The sequence below is a fragment of the Uloborus diversus genome, chromosome 1 (assembly GCF_026930045.1).
Source record: "Uloborus diversus isolate 005 chromosome 1, Udiv.v.3.1, whole genome shotgun sequence".
NCBI lineage: Eukaryota > Metazoa > Arthropoda > Arachnida > Araneae > Uloboridae > Uloborus > Uloborus diversus.
In genome coordinates, this window is record NC_072731.1 from 41,255,017 (window position 1) to 41,278,063 (window position 23,047).

At 34.2% G+C, this 23,047-nt stretch overlaps 1 protein-coding gene across 3 annotated transcripts; it reads left to right on the forward strand.

The window, feature by feature from the left end:
- The first annotated feature begins 528 nt into the window (after positions 1-528).
- LOC129234559 (spidroin-1-like) lies at positions 529-11,986 on the forward strand. 3 transcript variants are annotated; one of them, XM_054868579.1, is made up of 4 exons: positions 3,127-3,242; positions 4,462-4,504; positions 10,036-10,746; positions 10,849-11,986. In XM_054868579.1, the coding sequence occupies exons 2-4, from the start codon at positions 4,492-4,494 to the stop codon at positions 11,790-11,792; spliced, it is 1,668 nt and encodes a 555-aa protein (XP_054724554.1). In that variant the 5' UTR covers positions 3,127-3,242; positions 4,462-4,491; the 3' UTR covers positions 11,793-11,986. The 3 variants fall into 3 exon arrangements, with proteins under 3 accessions (XP_054724553.1, XP_054724554.1, XP_054724551.1); XM_054868578.1 differs by lacking the exon at positions 3,127-3,242 and adding an exon at positions 529-894 and having other exon boundaries at positions 10,036-11,986; XM_054868576.1 differs by having other exon boundaries at positions 10,036-11,986.
- The last annotated feature ends 11,061 nt before the right edge of the window (positions 11,987-23,047 follow it).

Below are 23,047 nucleotides of genomic sequence, written 5' to 3' on the forward strand. Positions count from 1 at the left end.
GTCCGGTTACGTAAAAGCGGGTCAGGAGAGGAGAATCGCTCCCTCCTCTCTTTTTGGAAATCCTTAGTTTGTTTGAATTTTTATGCTATCTAACTTTATGTTGAGCGCGAACCCTCTTTTTCTGAAACAATGGCAGAGCGTGTTTATAATTTCTCTGAATCCGAAAATATCTTAAGATAAGTGATATGCCACATGTGTAGTCATTTAACACTTAAACAAGTTGAAATATCAAAAACCATTTAATGTGAAATTAGGGAAAATGTGATAAAATATTCAAGAGAGAAGAAAGGGCAATGTTTATAGTTACTTATCATACATTTTACCTCCTTATCAACTGCTGCTATCTGCTTAGCTGATGTATTTCAGATAAATAAGACCAGTCTGCTGATAATCACAAATTAAGAATAAAAGGGATTTTCCCTTTTTCTAAGTAAAAATATATCGTATCAATGGGCAGCAGGGCAAAAAAATAAAAATAAAATAAAAGGAGAGAGAGAGAGAGAGAATTAATTTGAATTATGAAATTTTGAATTCAAATTATGTTTTTCGGAATCACGAACTGTGACAGAACCCTACTAATTAGAGTTATTGTTTCTAGAAACGGCTCCTTTCCCAAGCCTGCCCCTCCTCCTGGGCGGTTACGTGTGCTATGTGTGTGTGTGCGCGTAGACCTGTGTGTATGCACCTAGGCATGTGTGAATGAATGTGAGTGAAGTCATGAGTGCGAGCATGCGTGTGTTTAGACATGGACGCCCCCGACCTACAGAAGCGGAGCCGACGGAGCCGAGCTCAGGACCGGAGCCGCCACGCCGCCTGCAGAGGCCGGTGGGCGGTGGTGCTGCAGAGGAGCCTGGTCCAAGCTGAAAAAGGAACCACAACGCCAAGGACGGTGAAGTAAGAACAATAAGCAATCGTGATTGCTCCAAAAAATTTCAATGTGACATCTGTGAGATTTTGGAACTGATTATTCAGCTAGAACTGAAATGTTTTACTTATTATCCAAAATACCGCTAGTGGAAAAAGGCTGAATATTGTTATCAAATGTAAATATGTAACAAATATTTGTTTTTAACTTTTAATTTTTGAATATGAATTTTTTGAATTTTCAGTTGGTAAATAGTGGCATGGTAGGATTCTTTGTTCACGGAAAAAAAAACTGATGTCATATTTAAGCCCTTGTGGTTTCGCGAAATACCCCCCCCCCCCGTAAAAAATAGTATTTTAATATTTATTTTCTTAATTTTTGTGTGAGTTTCTTAAATCACCTGTGGAGAAAATAGTTGCACAGTAAGCTCTTTGTTAAAAAAAAAATCATATAATACAATGCTAAAGCAACCTCAGATTTACGATTCATATCCCATTTCAATTCGGTTATATCCCAAATTTTTCCTGGAAGAGCTTACTTAAAAACATAGGACTATGAAAAAAGCGTACAAATGAAAAAACGTATAATAGGTATAAGTTAATGAGTATTAGACTCTGCAAAGAACAATAAAAAAAACGTATAATTGATAAAAACGTATAAAAGAGAAACGTATAAATAGTGCTTCACTGTATTTCAAAAATTGTTTTAATTGGTTCTCAGATTTAATTTTATTTTTTACGCTTCTGAGCATGACATCGCAAGTCATAAAATGTTATTCACCGATGCCATTAGCACAGAACGCAATATTTTTGCATTAGACAAACGTAAAAATATTGTAGCGCAAATGGTAGTAACAAATGACATGTTTGCTTCAGAAAAGCCTCTTTTCAATATTATCATTATGATTGCTGTTAATATTAGAACCATTCCATTTCAGATCAGGCAGGGCCTGTCACATGAGCATCACATTTTTTTTAATATTGTTGTTACAACTAAGGGACATATGAAATATCCCAAAAGGATTTTGCAAGAAAAAATGTTTTTCTTCAGTTACAGCCTACTAAAATTCTGCACAAAATCCGCCATTTTGGAAAAAAATAGCGAAATACTCCATTTGAAATAGACACTATTTCAAAAATATTTAACCTATTTGAATAACTATTTTTTCTAAAAATAAATAAGGTCCAATATATCCTCCAGACATCGTTTTAAAAAGTTTAGCTAAGTTTTTTGATAAAGAGAAAAAATATTTTTTTCGCGAAAAAACTGCCTTTTTACCGATTTTATGATTTTTTTTTCCTCTATGATTTTTTTTTTTTTTTTGACTAAACAGAGTTGGCAGTCTAAAGCCCTTATATCATAGTTTCATCGCATATTTTATTATAATCTTTAGAAACATACAGCTTCGGAGATAAAATTTAAAAATATGAAAAATTTAAAAAATCCATTTTTTAAAAAAAACTTAAAATAGGCTCATTTGAACCCCTTTTGATGCTTAACAAGTGGATATACACCGCATCTCGTATTTTTTCCCAGAAGATGTTTTATGTTTTTTTTTTAAATGACCTTATCGCCCATAGCATGCGTGTAAAATAAAAGTGTCTAATACTTTCATTTACAGAAATTCAAATTATATTAATGCCTAATAGCTACAAAAATGGTGTACTTTATCAGTAACAGTTAAAAGCCATCCTTTTTCTTGTTTCAATATTAGTTCATTTTCTTTTCAAAGCTATGCATTCACCGTTATTTATATATGCCGCAACGAATCACATTTTTTTCTCTTTCAATTAAAACGTGCAACTCAATTACTTGAAAATATTTATATGGCAGAACAATGTTTGCCGGGTCAGCTAGTTAAAAAATATCTTTTTTTCAATTTAAATAAAAGTAATTTAATTTTAAGAAGTTTTATTGTTTTATTTTATTCGCACGGGGGGGAAGTAATACGTTCACGGCGATTTGTCCGCATGCAGTTTTGTCCGCGCAAATTTTGGTAAAATTGAAGTTTTGACCGCACGCAGAAGTTTTATCCGGCGAAATTTCGGCCACTTAGTTTTGATCCCTCACCACTACAGTAACGACTTAAACATCAAATAAAATAAAAAAAATAAAAAAAAAAAAAGGTTTTTTATTACTCTCACATTTTTGCTATTCATATCTCATTTCGATTGCGTCAATCAGTTGTGGAAAATAATACAGATTAACTATCCCGTGTTGATTGTGTCGATAAGAAGGACGGTAATTCCCCTACACACGTAGAAAAATATCAACCAGCAAAAGTTTAAAGAGTGTAGAGAGAGCATTGTTCTTTCAGTACTAAACCAAAAAGTGGTGCTCAGTTACTGATCTTATTGACTAAGATAAAAATTGAAAGGTAAGTCGTTACGTTTTGTTATTTTAATATTTAAAACGAATTTATTTTCACTAAAACTACTTTTGACTGAGACAAATCTTTATATTTATACAAAACATAATAATTTAAGGGAATACAGTTGATGAAGAAAAGTATTCTTCGCTATGAAGCATTTGTTGATATACGGATGAAATGTAATTAAATCTTTGCAGTTTTAGGTGTTATTTTGATTGCTTACACATATGTTTTCTTTCTTTTTGTTTTTGGCAGGGAATTTTAATTTAGATACGACTTTGTAATTTAATATTTAATATGATAAAATTATCATCATTTTATCTGGCAATTTTGTCTTCTCTGTCATACGTAAACAACTGTAATGTACGCAAGTATATATATATATATATATATATATATATATATATATTAAACGAGCCAAGAGTGAATTTTAAAACTTGTATTTAAACCATTGCTTTCTGTACAGCTAATTTGCCGAGGATGTAAGAAAAACGCAATTGATCCTGCGAAAACCAGCTGCTGCTCTGCAAGATTTAAAGTTACAAATATATCCTTATTTTAAAAAAAAAGAAACATATAATCAAAATGTAAGTTATTTAACCGGTTACTGGAATAAAAATTATGTGCTGTTGTTTCGGATTCATGAGAAAAATCTTCATCGCAACAAATGTGTAGCGCTTCCGTTACTTTTCTATCATTTTGCCTAACCCCCCTCCATTTCTAGCTCGTGCTCGGCATATTGTAACTTACTTTCAAGGACATGGCAGCAGAGACGCGGTCGCAGTATTATCAAAGGTTTAAGATTACTTTTATTCTTATTGGTTTTTATAATACACTTTTTGATTCTTTTTATTGAATAGTTCCAAAATTAAACAATTGCGCTCATTACTTCGTACTTTCGCATTGTAAATTATTTGAGGCAGTGAGAAGCAAATAGGTTGTAAGTGGCACAATCAAAAAATTGGAGATAGCCACTATAAATAGAAGGTGAACCTCTCCTTTGTCTAGGGGCAAGAGATGGTACTAGTAGCCCTGGTAGTTGCTCTCAGAAACATGATGAAATCAACCATACTTCATGGACATTAGACATTAAAAAAAATTAAACCAATAAAAAATATGTTTCAAATCCGCAATAATTATTTCAAAAATTTTGCTTTTCAGAAACAAATCGATTTTCTGCTTTTTTTCGTAATTGCATTATTTTAAATACATTTTATTCTTTCAGGGTGACTAAGCTAAACTTGTTCCCATCATTATGGAAATTGCAGGTATAAATACCTTTGAACTATAATTTTAGAATGTTGTTATACATTAATTTTGCTTTGTAAAGATATTCAAGGCAGTCCACAGCATTGTACCTTGATCTAATGCGTTCGGTGTATCTTCCACCGTGACTGTCATTTCTTACATCCTTATATAAATAAAGCACTAGCTCCAGATTTGCTCAAAATCTACGGATTTTCGCTAAAAATCATTGTTTTTCGTAATTCATCCTCTTTGGGGCACTTGGTGATATTATCGGATTATGCTGAAACTTTGTAAATCCTAGTTTTTGGTCCATTGGCCAATTTTAGGCGAGTGCTACGGAAGAAATTCGAAAGTTGATTTTTTGTGACCACTTTATACCATTTTGTGACCGTACAATTTTAAGCGTGTTTCTTCTTATTTATTAAGCAGGGACATGCATCACGTGACAGTCGTACATGAATACAGTGCAGCTCAAAATTGTTGGCGCTCTACCTTGAACGAGTTCAAATTAAAACCATTTGAAAGGAAGAGAAGTATGCGGGTTAAATGTAGTCATGCGTTGGGAAAATGTTCCCTCGCCCCCTCCCGTGAAGTGACGTTTTTGGCTTGCAATGAGAAAATACATTCAATTTGAAACGTGTGCTTTCTCCTAGATGAAAAGACATTGTGGAAGTCTTTATTTGCTTATCACTTATACTGCTCTACACATTTCGAACGAATTCGATACTTTTAGTACTTGCACCGAGCGTCAACAATATTGTGCCACGTTTTACACGCAACCATTCTTTTGTTTTGGCCTTTTCTCAAAAAGAAAAAAAAATCCGCTCTTCCAGTAAAAGAGGCTAATAATCTGGTAGGTATTGGTAGCAAATTGTTAATCCACCGAAAATGTCTTCTATATATCTATTGTCGATCTTGAAAAAAATATATTATACGCATAAGATAATTTACCAGTAAATATACAGGCAAACCAATTAGCTCTTTATTTTTCTACCACGGGCAAGGTCGTACGACTACCACTATTAATAAAAAAGAAATGAACTAATTTAAGTAAAAATACAGTTGGCTCTCTGTTTAACGATTTTCAAGAGACCACAAAAAAATTGTCCTTACGTAGAAATCGTCCTTGAATAGAATTCTTTTAACACTATATGGATCATCGGGGACCGTGAAAAGCCACCGTTAAATAGAGAAACTCGTTAAATAGAGCGTCGTTCAACAAGGAGCTAACTGTATTTGTTTAATGTTCTGTGTATATATATATTACCGTTAAAGTATGAAATCCGTTATTTTATAGAATTCCTAGTTATTTCATGGAATAACTGATCGTGTCAGTTAAGAGCTCTCTTGTAAGTGTAAAACTCTCTTGTATTTCATGGTTTAACTAGTTATTTCGTAGAAAAACGTTCTGTAGCCCGTTTAAGTGTAAAATAATCTACATCATATATCTTGCACGACAAATACATTTACCTTCCCCCTCTGTGTTACCCCTAAATGTTCGTGTAAAACCCAGTGTGTCAACAAAAAATGTTTTTGTTTTAGAAATAATGTTCTTTTTAACTCCAAGCGTCATTTTAGTACTCCTCGTTGTAATAAATGATTTTATGGTACATTTCCATAAATACCATTTATACGCTGCATAAATTAGATACATTGCTCTTTTTTTTCATTTTAACTGTCTATAATTAGTTTATTTATAGAATACCTAGTTATTTCATTTTGGATAAATTGTTTATTTTACACTTTAACTGTCTCTCAATAGTTAATTTATAGAATACCTAGTTATTTCACAGAATAACTAGTTAAAGGGTCAAATTAATAACATGTTACACACTTTAACCGAGACGATCAGTTATTTCATGGAATAACTAAGTATTCTATAAAATAACTACGTTATATACTTTAACGGTAACATATACACTCTTTTCTTATGAAATACTTCAAAACAAATTATGATAAATTATGATAAACCTCTTAAGCAGCCAGAATTTACCTTTTGGAGTTGGTGTTTGGTATTCACAGGCATTCCGTGTTAGGATTCACCATAAATTTTTAACACTAAAGGCTCTGGTTGCCCCCCCCCCCCACCGCCTTCCGTCCGCTTCTCTGCCTGTCCGTGGTATAATACCTTCACTTTTATGAAAATTCTCCAAAAATCTTAAAATTTTCAAGACCTTTGTAAAACAAATTAAAAATGTAAACAACTCACACTGTTTGCTCATCTGAAGCTCTTAGATGATAATTTGGTGAATTTTCTCACTTTAATTTTCATACGCACTAGTGCTCATGTAAAACCTAGTTTCACAATTTAAATTTTATTGATTATGGAAGCCTGCTAAATCCAAACCAAATAGGTTATTTCCCTTTTTTTTAAATATCTTTTTCTGACGGAACATGGCCGAAAACAAGGGAAGAGTTACTTTTTTTCTTAAATTTTAGTTATTTTCTTTCTTAAAAAATAATCTTAAAATTTATTCAGTCGTGGTTTTTAATTTTGCTGCTGGCGTCACAGGTGGACAAGCTGCTAGTTTTACCAGAATAGAGTTTCAGGACAATACCAAACTTCATGAAAGGAATATTTTATTTAACTAACAACTGAATCGTTTATTTCAGAAACCACCATGTGCGTTTTTTTTCAACTTTCGGAAAACTAAAAAAAAGTGTTTTGCAGTTTAAGTATAGGTCTAATCTCCTTAAAATATTTTTTACCAAGTCAAAAACATGCTATTGGGATAATCAGTTTATTGAAAAAAAATTCCTTTAAGTTTTTGAGTTATAAATTTTAGAAAAAATTGCGTTTAGGTGATTTTTGCAATAAATGAGTGTATCCAAAGTGATTTTTTAAAATTATTTTTGAAATTAAGTCAAACCATTAATTTTTACCTGTTTTGGTATCAAAGGTAATCAACAGACACACTTAATTATAAAAAAGAGTGCTTTTACTGTTCCCAAATCGAAAAATACTAGTAGACTACAAGCTACGGTATGTCTATATACAAAGGATCTGGCCTTATTCACTTGTTCTGCTTCTGGCAACTGCTTGTCAGTTGTTGGCCATTCGATGATAGTGTCACAGAAGGGTTCATATTCAACAGTGTATTAGATAAACTTTTTTATATCGTCTATCTCTTTTTGTTGAATGGGACCTAAAACAAAAAAATCTCACTGAGCAAAACCCGATAAATTTTAAAATTTGTTTACATCATTCAGCGTGACTTTGGTGGGAACTTCTTTTCCTTATATTTGTATATTGTAGAGGGCTGTGAGTCACACGTTGAACCCCAATTAGGATCCCTTTGGACGATACCCGGAATTTCCCGACCAATATCCGTAGGTACAACCGTCCGTGGGTACAGCAGCTTTCACCATCATTGACAATGTCTTAATAATAAATAAGAATTATTACTTAGATTTTCATATAGAGAAATATTTTTTTTAATGTTTGGTTTAAATATACACCAGTCTACAAAAACAAACAATAGGTCATAAAAAAAACCCTATAAAATCAACAAAGCAAAAGCACATTCTTCAACTCTGACCTATTTTTTTAAATACTGGATGGAATCACACATATCAAATTCAAATGGTGAAGTACTGGCAAGTGGGGTCAATAACTAGACAGTTCATCTTAATCATTTATGGAATTTAATAGCTAATCTTTCCTAGGGTTAAAATGTGCAAATTTTAGAAATTGCTATAAACCTATTCTAACAAGACAGTAATCTAAATCTATGACAGCCAGTTATGCCTCATATTAAAGAAAAAAACAGAAAAAAAGAAAGAAAAACTATTTTTTTCTTTGGTGGTGATATAGTGGTTCATCAACTTCAACTATACTTCTAAAATTATATTCAGGCATTTTTAATACATGAAATTCAAATAACATCAAAATACATCTTAAAATTAGTTTACAAATATGATAAGAATTGCTAATACATATACCTGCAATGCAATAATAGATATTTTTCAGCTAGTATTTATTTTACTGAAAAAGGGAAAAGTATACTTTTAAATCAGATTCTTTTAGCATCGTACTCTTGTGGAAAAGTGGCTTTTCTCAAACAATTGAAAATTGCATGAATTTAGTAGAACAAAAAATCTACCGATTAGTGGCATCTAAAATAATTTTATGCGAATACTTTTTCATGTTTTGTTAGTGGCCCATTTACTACCACTCTCTCCTACATTTTGGTGAAAAAAAGAATTCCTCAAGAGGTATCGAACCCGGGATGGACTGCTCGGGAATCCAGTACGCTGACCACATAGCCACCGAGTGCTGCGGGCAAAAATTTCTACTAGTACATAAGCTGATTGTAAAATTTTATTAGAGGCTGTTTACTTGGAATGTTCTGGCTAGTGTGCTTTATTACTTTACTGTTGTGGATACTCTTAAGGAATACTACTAATCTATTGAATTTCTTCCCGATCTGGATTTCTGAGACCGCAAGGTCTCCTTGTAAGCTTTAATATTTCGCTGCAGAGAAAACATTCTCGAATGGAGCTGTCATTTTTATCAAAATATGTTCTTTAAAAGCAGGTTTAAACCCGATATACCGAGGAACATCAAAGTTACGTAAAAAAAATAAAAAAAAAAACTTTTTAAAACCCAAGGATTGAATTGGTTCTGGTTCTAAACGCTACATTACTTTATACTCAAGAGGAAGGCAAAATTGACTGAATCGCAATGCTCGACAGTTAAGTAACCATTGGTGGGTATTTCCTTCTGTCAAAAGTGCTATTTTTAGTCACTAAAACTAATAAAATATGCAAAAACTGTAACATGAAGCTAGACAATTTTCAGAACATTAAACTTTGAATGTTCTGAAAAGACTGACACATAGCAAAAAAGCTTTCATTATTAAAAGTAGTTACAATGTTTCTTTACGTGAAGATACTTCTAGCTTGCCTCAATGGAGTTCAAAAAATTTTAACCACGGTTAATTAAATACTCGTCATGTATTTCGGCTGGTTGCATAATCATGTTACAACTTGTGCTGGCAAAAGGCATCTTGAGCTGGCCTGGTGCAAGATATAGTGCTTTGAACAAAAAAAATATTAAAGGTTATTGTATTAACATATTGAGCTGTAAATTCAAAAGAACGTTGATAAACAAACTTTTACTAAAATTACACTGACTCTTAATACTGACTAATTTCTAAAACCTTTAAAGAAAAGCTAGAAATTTTTAAAAAATGCATCAAAAGTTTATATATCTTTCTATTCTTTATTATCTAAGTAAAAGTATCGGTTCAGTAGGCTCGGAATCCGAGTAGTTTTATTCTTGTGAGTTTTATGGGAAAAAGGGTGGGGTCCAGTGACTAAATTGACAAAAAACCAAAGGGGCCCACCTAAGCTCTCGATGGCACTGTTTAACTCGGCGGAACCTGCTAGCCTCTCCAGTCTTGTTTTTTGTTTTGTTTTTTTGGAGTTAAAAGTTCAGAAATTGTATCCTTGATTAACAATTTTCTTGATTTTGGGATGGGCTCCTGCCTCTGCCCTGCCTTCCTATATATCTCTAACTTTCTATTAATATATTGACTTCTCCTTTCAGCCATTGGAGTTGGTACTGCTGCCGGTGGTCTCGCAGCTGTAGGATTAGCCCCTGTAGCTTTAACTGCTGCTGGTTTTACAAGTTCAGGGGTGGCCGCTGGTTCCTTAGCAGCTGCTGTTCAAAGCTCAATTGGTTGCGTCGCTGCTGGGAGTACATTTGCAGCTCTACAAAGTGCTGGAGCAGCAGGTTTAGCTTTATCAACAAAAGCTGCCGTGGCCGTTGGTGGGGCTAGCATTGGTGGGGCGGCAGTCGCCGCCGCAACTGGAAAGACAGTTGCAGCTGTGCAAAGTGCTGGAGCTTCAGGTTTAGCATTGGCATCACAAGCTGCCACAGCCGTTGGTGAGGCTGCAGCAGCCATTGCTCCTGAAAGCACAGTTGCGGCAGTACAAAGTGCTGGAGCTGAAGGTTTAGCGTTAGCATCACAAGCTGCCACAGCCGTTGGTGGGACTGCAGCCACAGTCACTACGGGGAGTACAGTTACAGCTATACAAGGTGCTGGAGCTTCAAGTTTAGTGTTGGCATCAGAAGCTGCCGCAGCCGTTGGTAAGGCAGCAGCCACCATCGCTACAGGAAGTACAGTTGCGGCTGTACAAAATGCTGGTGCTGCAGGTTTAGCATTAGCATCACAAGCTGCCACAGCCGTTGGTGAGGCGGCTGCCGCCTTCGCTACTGGAAGTACAGTTGCAGCTGTGCAAAGTGTTGGAGCTGCAGGTTTAGCATTAGCATCACAAGCTGCTACAGCCGTTGGGGAGGCTGCAGCGGCCATCACTACGGGAAGCACATTTGCAGCTGTACAAAGTGCTGGAGCTTCAGGCTTAGCGTTGGCATCACAAGCTGCCACAGCCGTTGGTTTCGCTGCAGCCTCCGTCGCCAATGGAAGTACAATTGCAGCTGTACAAAGTGCTGGAGCTGCAGGTTTATCGTTAGCATCACAAGGTGCAACCGCCTTGGCTACTGGAAGTACCGTCGCAGCTGTACAAAATGCTGGAGCTGCAGGATTAACCTTAGCATCGCAAGCCGCCACGGCAATTGGTGGGGCTGCAACCGCCGTCGCTACTGGAAGTACAGTTGCAGCTGTACAAAGTGCTGGAGCTGCAGGGTTAGCGTTAGCATCACAAGCTGCCACAGCCGTTGGAGGGGTTGCAGCTTCTGTCGCTACTGGAAGTACAGTTGCAGCTGTACAAAGTGCTGGAGCTGCAGGTTTAGCGTTAGCATCGCAGGCTGTAACCGCCGTCGCTACTGGAAGTACAGTTGCAGCTATACAAAGTGCTGGAGCTGCTGGTTTAGCGTTAGCATCACAAGCTTCCACAGCCGTTGGAGGGGCTGCAGCTGCCGTCGCAACTGGAAGTACAGTTGCAGCTGTACAAAGTGCTGGAGCTGCAGGTTTAGCGTTAGCATCACAGGCTGTAACCGCCGTCGCTACTGGAAGTACAGTTGCAGCTGTACAAAGTGCTGGAGCTGCTGGTTTAGCGTTAGCATCACAAGCTTCCATAGCCATTGGTGGGGCTGCAGCCACCGTCGCTACTGGAAGTACAGTTGCAGCTGTACAAAGTGCTGGAGCTGCAGGTTTAGTTTTAGCATCGCAAGCTGCCACGGCAATTGGTGGGGCTGCAGCAGCCGTCGCTACTGGAAGTACAGTTGCAGCTGTACAAAGTGCTGGAGCTGCAGGTTTAGCGTTTGCATCACAAGCTGTAGCGGCCGTTGGTGGAGCTAGCACTAGTGGGGTTGCAGCAGCCATTGCAGCGATTCTCCTGTAAAAAAATTAAGTGAAAAATGATAATATAGCCTGATACTGTTTGCTGCTGCAATGAAAATCAAAAGCTGAAAATTTTTATTAACTAAAATGTAAATTTGTACTGAAAAGAGGACATTTTTTCTCACTGTAAATACTCATTTGCAAGTAATCACCATTTGTATTGCATGGATTTATGTTGGTGTTTTTCGTAGTAAATTAATGATATTAATACACATTTTTGTCAGAATTTTTTTCTTATATTGAAAAAATGTAACGCATCTCTACTTGATAGAACCTTAAAAAAAATCCAAAGATTTGCAAAACTGTGTGGCCTTGCAAAATACACGGAGTATGTATATCGGATGTCTGAGAAAAATTTAACATATGTAAACGGCTACACAGATCTATGATTGGGATGAAATACAATTAGGGGCTACTACGTAAGGGTCTCGATGGAGAGGGGATTGGAAAAACCTCTACATACCTTTACTTTGCGGGGGGGGGGGTTCAAACATATTCTTACGTAATATTTTCCAAGTCGATATCTTATATTAGAAACGTGCGGTCTAGTGTTTTCGCAGGGATCATATTTCATTTGCGTCTGGAAGGTGAAAAACGTATTAAGATGAGCTGATTATTCTTTGTTTTACAAAGAATGATTAGTGTAAAATATAATAAAATAATCGCACTGACATATTTTATTCTTAGTTAGTATCGCATCATGTACAAAAAATGTCGAAAAACATTCAGTCTAGATTCCAATGTTTTAGCGTTTTAGTAAATATCTTTTTTACACGAAAAGGTTTAATTTAATTAACAGGGAATTAAATAATGATTCCAGTGATGTATGATTCGTTATTTTATTATTTTGAAAAACGAAATGGAATCTTACGTAAGAATGGGGGGAGGGGGTTGAAAAATCTAACGTATCCTTACATGGGGGGAGGGGTGTCAAAAATTGCCAAAATCATCCTTACGTAATCAATGAATAGCCCCTTACAGGTTCTTAAACTTTTCCGTGGTAAAATTAAATTACTATTCTATTGCTTCACTCTACAGTCGAGCCCGCTATCGAATAGGAAATTTTTCAATTAATTCTAATAAGCGGAATTTTCCATTATCCGGTATAAAAATAACACGCATCAATGGTGTAGTTACAATACATTTCAACATATCAAGCGTGTTATTCCTTTATCCGATGTCCCAATAAGCGGGGTAGACTGTAGTGCCATTTGTAAAACGATTGCGACCATAACAAAAATATAATGTAATTTTGATTACATTTGCTTTTTAAAGTGTAAAATAGTCAATTTTGTTTGAAAACACCATTTATCTTATTTATCACTCCAACTTCGAAAGGGCATGGTGTGCGTAATATACAATTGGTGATCTCAAACGGTACCGCCGTGCCTCAGAGGGTTATGGAAGTTAATTTGATTTCTCAAAAGCATTTTACAAAAAATCGCATCAAAGGATATTTTCCCTTAAAACGAGACGAATGAAACTCTGAATGTTGAAAAAAATAAGTTTTGAATGTAATTAAACATGATTAGTTTCTAAATGTATACATGTGTTTATACAATATATTGTCTTTTCACCTGCTTTAGGATTTGCAGATTTAAAACTAGATTATTTTCCTTCTTTAAAAAATGTACTTCATCTCTAAATTTATAGATTTTGTAATGTGTAAACATAATGAAATGACAACGAAAACATGTAAATGTTACAAAAAAAAAAAAAAAACATACGAGTTAATGAGTTAAGTAAAATATACTCATTTATTTGGCAAGAAATGAAGCCCTACGAACGTAATGAAAAATCATACGATGCGGACTCAGTTATTAGTCAATTCTTGATTACTCGAAGTCCCAAAGGACCAGCTGAAGTTATTGGTAGTTCGAGTTATGGGAAGTTTTTGCAACAGTCTCACAGTTTTGGTACCCAAGGAAAGTTTAGAGATAAAGGAATATTCGAATTATAAGATTTGAGTTACCGAGATCCGACTGTAGAATATAAAAGGAGTATATTTGAAAACTTGTGAATTAATCATAATGTTACCACTAGATCAGAGATTCTAAACCTTTTTTTGACTCACGGATCGGTAAGAGCTTTTGAAAATAAATCGCAGGCAGGTGATGTTTTTCTTCTTCTTTTCTTATGTTTTTCTTTCATTCGTTTTGCAAGAAGAAAAAGAGGGAGAGAAACATTGCATTTGCGGACCGTTAGAAAACATACGAATTTGTTTGACGGAGTGTTGAGACTTAAGAAGAAACTCTTTTGATTCGAGGACCATTAAACACTCGTGAATATTTTTTTTTTAAGTTTTCTACAATGTAATGAACAAAAAAATTAATCAATAAATAGAATTTTACTTTTTTTCTAACTTTTTTGAGTTAAGATTTTCTTTTTGATATAAGAGGGGGGGGGGGAGGACGAGCCAAAATCTTTGAGGATTGGTCAATTATTTCTGCGGACCGGTGCTGGTCCGCCTTACCACTGGTGAGAGGCGCTGCACTAGATCATCTTCATTATATAGAAATAGTACCACATTTTTTTTTCCACAGAAGCAGATCACATTCAAAAGAACCCTTGGTGAGAAGTTACTAAATGAGACATTTGTTCAGGTTTTTTTGAAGGAGAATACTGATTTAGACTGGGTGAACTGGGTCTACCAAGAGGGCGCAAACTTTGACTCCCAAAGGGCGTATAGGTTTGAGGGGAACTCGAGGGAGCAAAAAAAAAAAAAAAAAGAAAAGAAAAACAGAAATCGCACAGGCGCAAGGGCGAAAAAAAAAAAAAAAACAACGAAGGTGCACTGGTTCAAGGTTGCATGGGCGCGAGGGCGCATCGGCCCGCGATATGATGGTCCGGCGAATTTGTCCACCCCTGTTCTGATCTGGTTATCCTGCTTAAACACATGTTTCAATCTAGTATTGAAATTCTTGAGTGCATTTTGATCAATGTATAACCATTTTACTTTGTTTAAAAATGAGCAAAAGAGAAAGAAATAATTTAAACGAGTGAACTTATGAGTATACTAAAGAACAAAGGCAAAACTTCATTCTGAAGTTATTATATTTTTGATACAAAATATGAATTACATATGAGGCAGTGAAAAGCAAAGGGATGCAAGTGAACATTTTCGAGTTTTGAGTAAAACGTGTTCAAAGAGGTAGGTAGGCTATCATTAATTTTTTTTTCTAAATCATGATGCATAGCAGCAACTACCAGAGCTACTAGTACCATCTCTTCACCAAGACAGAGGAGAGGTTCACCTACCATGTGTACTGGTTAGCTCCAAATTTTTAATTTTGCCACTTTTGCATTCCTTTGCTTCTTACTGTCTCATATTATATTTCGTGAGAGTTGCATTCATGTTGCATAACAGCATGAAAGCACGTTTCGTGCTGCCATCTATCGATGCAATTCAAGAAATAATTTTATATGCGAATTGAAATTTTATATTTAAACTATTTCGCGCTTATCACTTGTTGTAAATACTTCTAAGGGTAAAATAAATCAAATAGGTACAGACGATATGTACATCATTGTGCAAATTAACTGAAACAAAGTATTTTTTTCATTAAATTCCATCAAATCATTCCATTTTAAAATCAATCCACATACTCTTCAAAAATCAAACGAAAATTTGTAAAAATAAGAATGGAATGAAAATATCTTATACCTATCATCAATTTCCACCAAACAGAGGGGTTCTGAGAGCACACGTGCTGGTGCTTCTATACATATAAGCTGCAGCTATGATCATGTCAGTTGAGATTTCACTGTCGTCAGCGATGGAAGTGACACCGCGAAAGCATATATGGAAAGATTGTTACTCTATTCAAACATACGCCAAAGACTTATCGAGCGATTTCAAAGATAGTTTTGTTAGTATTGAAACTGTGGACCATATTAAAATGCAAAAAAAAAAAGAAGCTGGATCCATGTCTCCAAATCGGAGAAGGAAATGTGGCTGAAAATTAAAAAGAACACCAAGAAACAGTAGCGGATTTGGGGGGGGGGAATGAATAATTTTACATAATTAGTTATTTTGAAATTCACTTCTCTATAGCATAGTTTGTGTACAGTTATTTAAAAGGAACACAAAACATGTATATTTGAACAAAAGCATTTTTGTTCGCTGAGGAAGTGATATTGGAGTCAAAGGCCAGAGGGGCAGAGCACATTTAACTCACTGGTTTTGAATTCAAGGGAACGTTATGTCGCGATTCGTCCATTGTTTCTTCTTTGATAGAACCAATAATTAATATTTATTTTTAAATGTCTAGGCGCGCCTATTAGACTCCTTTCAATCCAAGAAGCTATTTGCGAAATAATAGATATATTTTTCAGCTTATAAAAATGCAAAATGAAAGAAATCATATGGTTATGGTAGTTTCTTGGCAAAACTGTGACACTAATGGAATTGACATGTAGTATCAATGTTATCTCAACTGTATTATGGTTTTACAAAGAAATCGGCAACTGCTTTGAAATTCACACAGAAATAGTTTCTGAATTTTTCAATAAAATGTAGATGTTATGAAGTTATGATTTTCCGAATTATATAATATTTCACAGTTAAAATATAAATTAATTTATCAAAACTCAAATGATGTATGGGTTTATTTAATAACCTAGCCCTCGTGTTGTAATCATTATGACAATGTTCCTATCTAAAGCTGCTCATTGTACAGCATCTCGGTGATATTACGGGGTTCTCACGTGCCGTCGAAAGTAATATAGGCCCTATTTTCGAGTATTGTTTGTAGGGAGTTCCTCTACAGACCGTATTTAGTTGTCAAAAACCCTAAAAATTAACAAAAGGTTCTATTTTGTAGCGTTTGACGAACCCTTCGACTTTTAATAAACGGGCAAAGACATTTGGTAAAAAGCTACAACCTAATAAACTGAAAATTTGGAACATATTAGATCTGACACAGAATTTTCCACTTATATACATGCTTATTTTTTAACAAATGCACATGAATTGGTTATAAGAACACCACGCTTATAAGGTTCCTTTCACAAAGTCCGTCCGCAAAGAGTGACCATATATAACGAGGTAAGGCTGTAAACCTAGGTATGTTTATAAGCGAAACTCTTTCCACCATGAACTATTTCTTGTTGCACTATTGGCGTGAAGTGGTCCTATATCGGTAAAAATGTGAAGGAAAATATCCAAATAAGGGCCATATTTTTTAATAAGTTGGAAGAGTGACCCTTTGTGCATAATAGTTATGTACTAGAGTAGATTCATTAACCTAAAGGTTAATGAATCTACTGAAGAAAAAAAAACGTATAAAAAATGAAAACATTGTTTTGTGTGTGAGGGGGGGAGTGCTATTCAATTTCCCGTGGCCCCTCCCGAAGATTTTTCTGTACCCGCCCCTGCCAAGAAACGACTCTTTTTTACTTATGCAAAGTGAAAAAGGCCATCCAAAGGTTAGTACATCACTAAATAGAGATTTAAAAGACAATGGAATAAATATTAACTCATCTACTGCTCGGAGGAACCTTATTGCAGCCAGTCCTGACGTCCTATGAAGAAACATCGTTTGACCCAACGAATGAAGAAAAAACGATACTTGGGAGTGTTAGGAGAAAGTACTATTTACTGACGAAAGTCATTTCATTGTCCAAGACCAAAGAATCTAACGCGTGCGGAGATCTCCAGGCGAAAAAAACATGAACCAATTTGTAAAACACACTCAAAAGACGATATTTTGAGCTTGTTTTGATAACAATGGGGTTGGTTTTTTTGCACCCTGTTGGGGTTATGATGCGTTCTGAGCAATATATAACTATTCTGGAAAAAAAACGGTTTTACCAGAGTAGAGAAAATGATAACCAGATATACGAACGTTTTTCAGTAAGATTTAGACCATTTCCATTCGTCCTAAATGGTCAAGAAAGCAAGATATAAGATGATTTCAACAGGACTTTTTCGAAATATATTATTAATGACTTGTACTTGTTAATTAATGGCCCTTAAACTTGTTCTTGCCTATATCGTTGTCTACTCAGCCTTTTGGGAAACTAGTCGCCTTTGTAAGAGTTAGTTAAATACCGATTAAAATTTAGTAAGATTAAATAATTCCTTACTTTTCTAATAGCAATTATTGCATTAAAAGAAAAAAAAAGGAGAGCAAAAAACAAACAGTACGTAAAATTACATTAGTAGGGTTAGACCTTGGCACGTTTACGCATCGGGCATGTTAACACATTGTCATTTTTTCAAAACAAATTATAACTGGAGAGCAAACAGTCATAACAGATTGATGCTGCTCTATAACAAATATTCTCGCAAGGTTTTGAACTTCAGTCGAACTTCGGTCTAACATGCAGAAGGAAAAATCTGTGTTTTACCAAGCTGAGTAAATTCTGTGTTGAACGTTTTGAAACTTATTGTGAATAAATAAAACTTAGTTAAGAAAGGACAAATATATAAAAATTAGCAGAATTATATCCTTTTTTAAGAATTGTATTTGTACGAACTGAAATGTTAATAATTTTTTTGCGCGTTAAAAACAAATTCAAACTTGTCAACGGGGCAAGTTGACGCTTTGACGTTGGAGCACCTTTACGCACGTTCCTAATGTGTTTTACTTGAGCGTGCCCCGGACACTTTTTTCGCTCCAAACTGTCTCAAACCTTTTTTACTATTTTTCGGCTATTTAGTTTTGAAAATTACCATTTAATTTTTAATTAAGTAACACATCCGTATCTTATAACTTACAATCATATAGTGTTGTCTGTATGCCCCTTCAGATCTAACTTTATACATTATTCAGTCTGCAATAAATTTGCTTTATTTTAACGATGGTAAGATATAATGTTCAAAACACTAACAGAAACAGGTGTCGAAATAAATATGCGTAACCGTGCCGCGTGTCCGGGGCAAATTTACGCAACCGACTTAAAAAATATTTTTTTTTAACGTTTAAAAACACAAACTGAGCAACAACTGAATGAACCAATTTTGACTCCATTAACAGCGTCATAAAACCGATGTGTTAAAAATTTCTTAATTTAAAACAAAATAATTAGAAAATTCATTGAAAACTTCCGCGTAAACGTGTCCCGGTCTACCCTATATAAAGTTCCCTCAAAACATAAATGTAATGATCAATTTCGTATGAAAGAAATTTTAGGTTAATCGTTACTTTAACTGTAAAAAAAAAATGATAGCCAGAAATGTTCTTTAATAACGAAAAACTAGTACTTTCAAAATGTACTTCACAAGCTATACCACAGTTATATCAGATTCGATAACTTGATAGTCACATAAAATGAAATGACAAATTTAACACTAGAATTACAGCGGTCTTCGTATACCTATAAATGCCTCGGGGGGTCATTTTGACATATTACATATTTTCAAAAATTGGTTAAAATAAATATATTAATAATAAATGCTGTTTATTCAAAGGATGCATAGATTTTAAAAATATATAATGAATTATTTTTAAAAAGTCTAAAATACCCTTATAATAACTATTGCTGTTTCAGTTACATTTCAAAAACTAGCGGCAAATGCTCCTTTTTACGTACAAAAACGTTATGAAAGCATCAAATTCTTGCAATGATATGTTTTAAGGGTAATTTTTTAATTTTTGATTTGTTTCAGCATCAGTAAACGCATTTCTATTTCTTTTTTTTTTTCAAAGGGTCAAAACGACACTTGCCCACACTTTAAGGTTTAGTATGGGTTTAAAAAAAAAAAAACAATTTTCTTGAAACGTTTATATTACTACACAGCACGATGATTTAGGCAAAGTCAAGAGAGGATTCAGCTTTTTATGAAAATACAGAGGAGCTTTCATCTAAATAAGGTAGCTTATGGTCAAAATGACCCCTCCCGTAATTCCAGTATTAAATTGTAAAGTGTACAAATAGCAACTTTTTGTTCCCTCCTTTTCTCTTATCAATTCTCTATGTCAGGTAATAACAAGACTAAAATAGATTAAAAAATAAATTTAAGATAGAAACCCACAATGCTGTCGACAACACATCGGACATTCTTTCTACTTAAACTGGTTACTTTCTTCATCAAATTGCTAAATAACAATTAATGAAAAGTATTTAATTACTTTCTTTCATAAATAAAACGTGCCCCATTTTTATTCAAATTCTAATCCCTACCTTCGTCGTGTTTCCTCCTTTCAAACGACTTCACTCTTATTGCTGTTTCCTTCCTGACATACCTCCTGATTCCGGTAAATCTTCGTCTTGTAATTGAATCTGCTATGAAACTCCACCTTCCGCATGTAGCTTTCGAATGTTTTGGACCTTGTGATCTATGACATAACGTGCTGTACTGTCATAGAGATTTATTCGATTGCAAATATTTAGCACCGATTATTTTCTCAACTGCTTCTGTAATTGCATATTATTACTTTTCCCCCTTTCCTTAAAAACGTGTGATTTTAAAGAAAACGATCTAAGATGATGGTTTTGTTCAGAAGGTGTGAGGGCATCTACTATTTATGAAAAATCTAGTATTTGTTAGTTGGAGACGGCGAGATTCTTTTTTAGAATATTTCGTTTTTGAAGAATTATACAAAAGTTTTGAAACTAATAAATTTAAACATAGTGACTTATTTTTATCTTGGACTCTAATAATAAAATAAAGTTCATCGGTTTTTTCATTAAAAAAATGCTTTAAATATTCTTCAAGATGTTTTTTTTTTTTCGAATATTAGATGGGTGTCCGATTTATCCCTAAAGAACGGTAAGTGGGGCCTTACCTCAAACTCACCTCATATTTAACTTTAAGGCAAACAAATCTAAAAAGAAGATAAGAGAATATTGCTTGGTAAAGTATTGTTACAAATTCTGTAAATAGTAATTATTTCTGTGATTAATTTGTCGTAATCTAGCTAAATTCGGCGGTTATTAAATTATCTTTCACCTAAATAATTGTAGTAACGTAAACTGTATATAGTTTCTTGTAATGAATATACAGCCCCCGTACATTCGGCTGAAGTATACGTCCCCTCATTTCTGAATGATAAAATTTGTGAATGTAAAAGAAATAAAATAACGGTCTACGATTTTCGGGAATCTTGTGGAATATTTGAGAGTTCTCTTTCGGTGTGTATAAAAAGCCGTTACGCATGATTAAAAGTTCAGTTTCGATTGAGAATTTGTACTGAGAGTGTATTAGCTCTGTTTATTGCGAGGCATTTCTCAGTGTTGTTTTTCGTATTTGGAAGTAAATACGTGTGTAACCGTTGAGTTTACGGTGTTGTGTAATATTTGCTTAAGTGCTGATGATTAATTTAGCAACTGTTGACGCTCTTTCCTGTACATAGTGTAAATAAATTTCCTGTATTTTTCTCAAGAACTGTGTCGTCCTTTCAAGAAAAATGGAAGTCGCACTGGATCCGTTACAGTATGTATATATTAAGCATATTATTATTTTTTTTTTTTTTTTGTAATCGCATTTTCATACGAGATATCTACTTGCATTAAAATGTGTATTATAGAAATTAAAAAGAGGCAAACAAAACAATTACATCTGTGAAATGTATTGAATGCGCATATATGTAAAATTTAAGTTTTAATTATAAAGCAGTGTTAAAAAACATAGTACGATTTTTTAAGATCAATTTTAGTAAATTGAAAAACTTGAAATCAAAAAGGTGAAAAACAAATTAGAAACACTAAAAGTAAACGTCTACTTAAAGTTGGCTGAGAAAGAATCATGATCACTTCATCTTCATCAATAATTCTAACATCCTCTGCATCCGGCCAATAAAAGGAGGCGCTATTTCCATCCTTTCTTGCAAACATCGCAGGAACATGTTTGTCATTTGCAACATCAACTTCCAAAATTAAATATCTATAATACTTCATGGTATACTGTAATGCAAGTTTCAAATACATAATAGCCTGCTTTGCAGTTTTTATAGCTGAATTGTGGCAAATGAGCACCAAAAAAAAAAAAAAAGGCCCTACGCATTTAACAGTTATGACTTTTGAGTTGTTCCATAGCATTGTTAACGGCTATATTCAGGTATTTAGTCTCTTTGGCAAAAGATAAACTTTCATTTAGTTACAAAAATAAGAGTTTTTGAGTTATGCGTTTTAAACCTATTTGAAAAAGGGGGAAAGTTGCAAAATATTTTAAGCATTAATGTGGGTTTTTTTATGCTATTATAAACAAATAACTTTTGCTTTCTTCTATGAAATAATTTGTTGTGTAACGTTTTAAATTTAAAAGCCCTCTGAGTGTCAGAAAAAAACTGATATTTTTGCTATTTATGCACTTTTATACCCGTTAATTTTTTTCAAGAACACACTTTTTATTTAAAATTTTATTTTTACACTGTGTGCACTTGTTTCTCTTTTAGCTATATTACGCAATCTGTCTAATTTAATTAGTCTTGTTAACACTAGAAAGACGGCGTTTTGCGTATAACTAGAAAGACTAGCAGCGGTCACTTTGACCGCCATACTGAAAAGATTGGAAATTTCCTCCTTTCGGGATTTTTAACAATAGAAAAGATTTGTTTGACATGTCTGAATTTGATTTAACAATTTAATCGTAATATAGTCTGCAAATAAGTCTCAGATAGCTTTTTTTTTAATTTTATGTTCGATCAAGTCAAATACATGCTTTACACAATTGGCATTGATACAGAGCAAATTTGCACAAAAAAGAGGAAAATTTGTTAGCATGTAATAACTAACAAGTACTATAATCAACCATGCATGTATTTGGTGTAAAAAATATCTAAATAAAGCAAAATACAGTACATTACTATCTTTTATAGTATTTTGAAATACTTATGTTATCAAGTCGCCTGTATATTAGCCATTATCAGTTTTTTTTTTTTTTTTTTTTTTGGCAATCAGAACAAATGCTCGTAGATTTATTTCCGCATAGTTTCATTTCACACAATTTTAATCTTTTTCCTGAGGTAGATATTTATTTACATGCAGGAAATATTGATCGGTGACGTGACTTGGAGGAAATTAGAGAAATATTTGATTTTTATGTTTTTGAAATTTTCCCCTTTTTTTCGGCGTCGGGCCCTTTTCCCCTTTTCTTTCATTGCTTTTTATATATTAATCATCAGTTTTTATTAGTGAGGTTTCTTCTGATTCTAACTCAGAAGGACAATCCTTTTCTGAAAATCTCGGCTCTGAAATATATTTGCAATAATCTCATGAAAGCTAACTATTCTCATCGCTAGGATTATGTTTCTCTTCAGATAAGAGGCCGACTGTTCACTCGAACCATAATCTATTTTAGATAAATCTGCA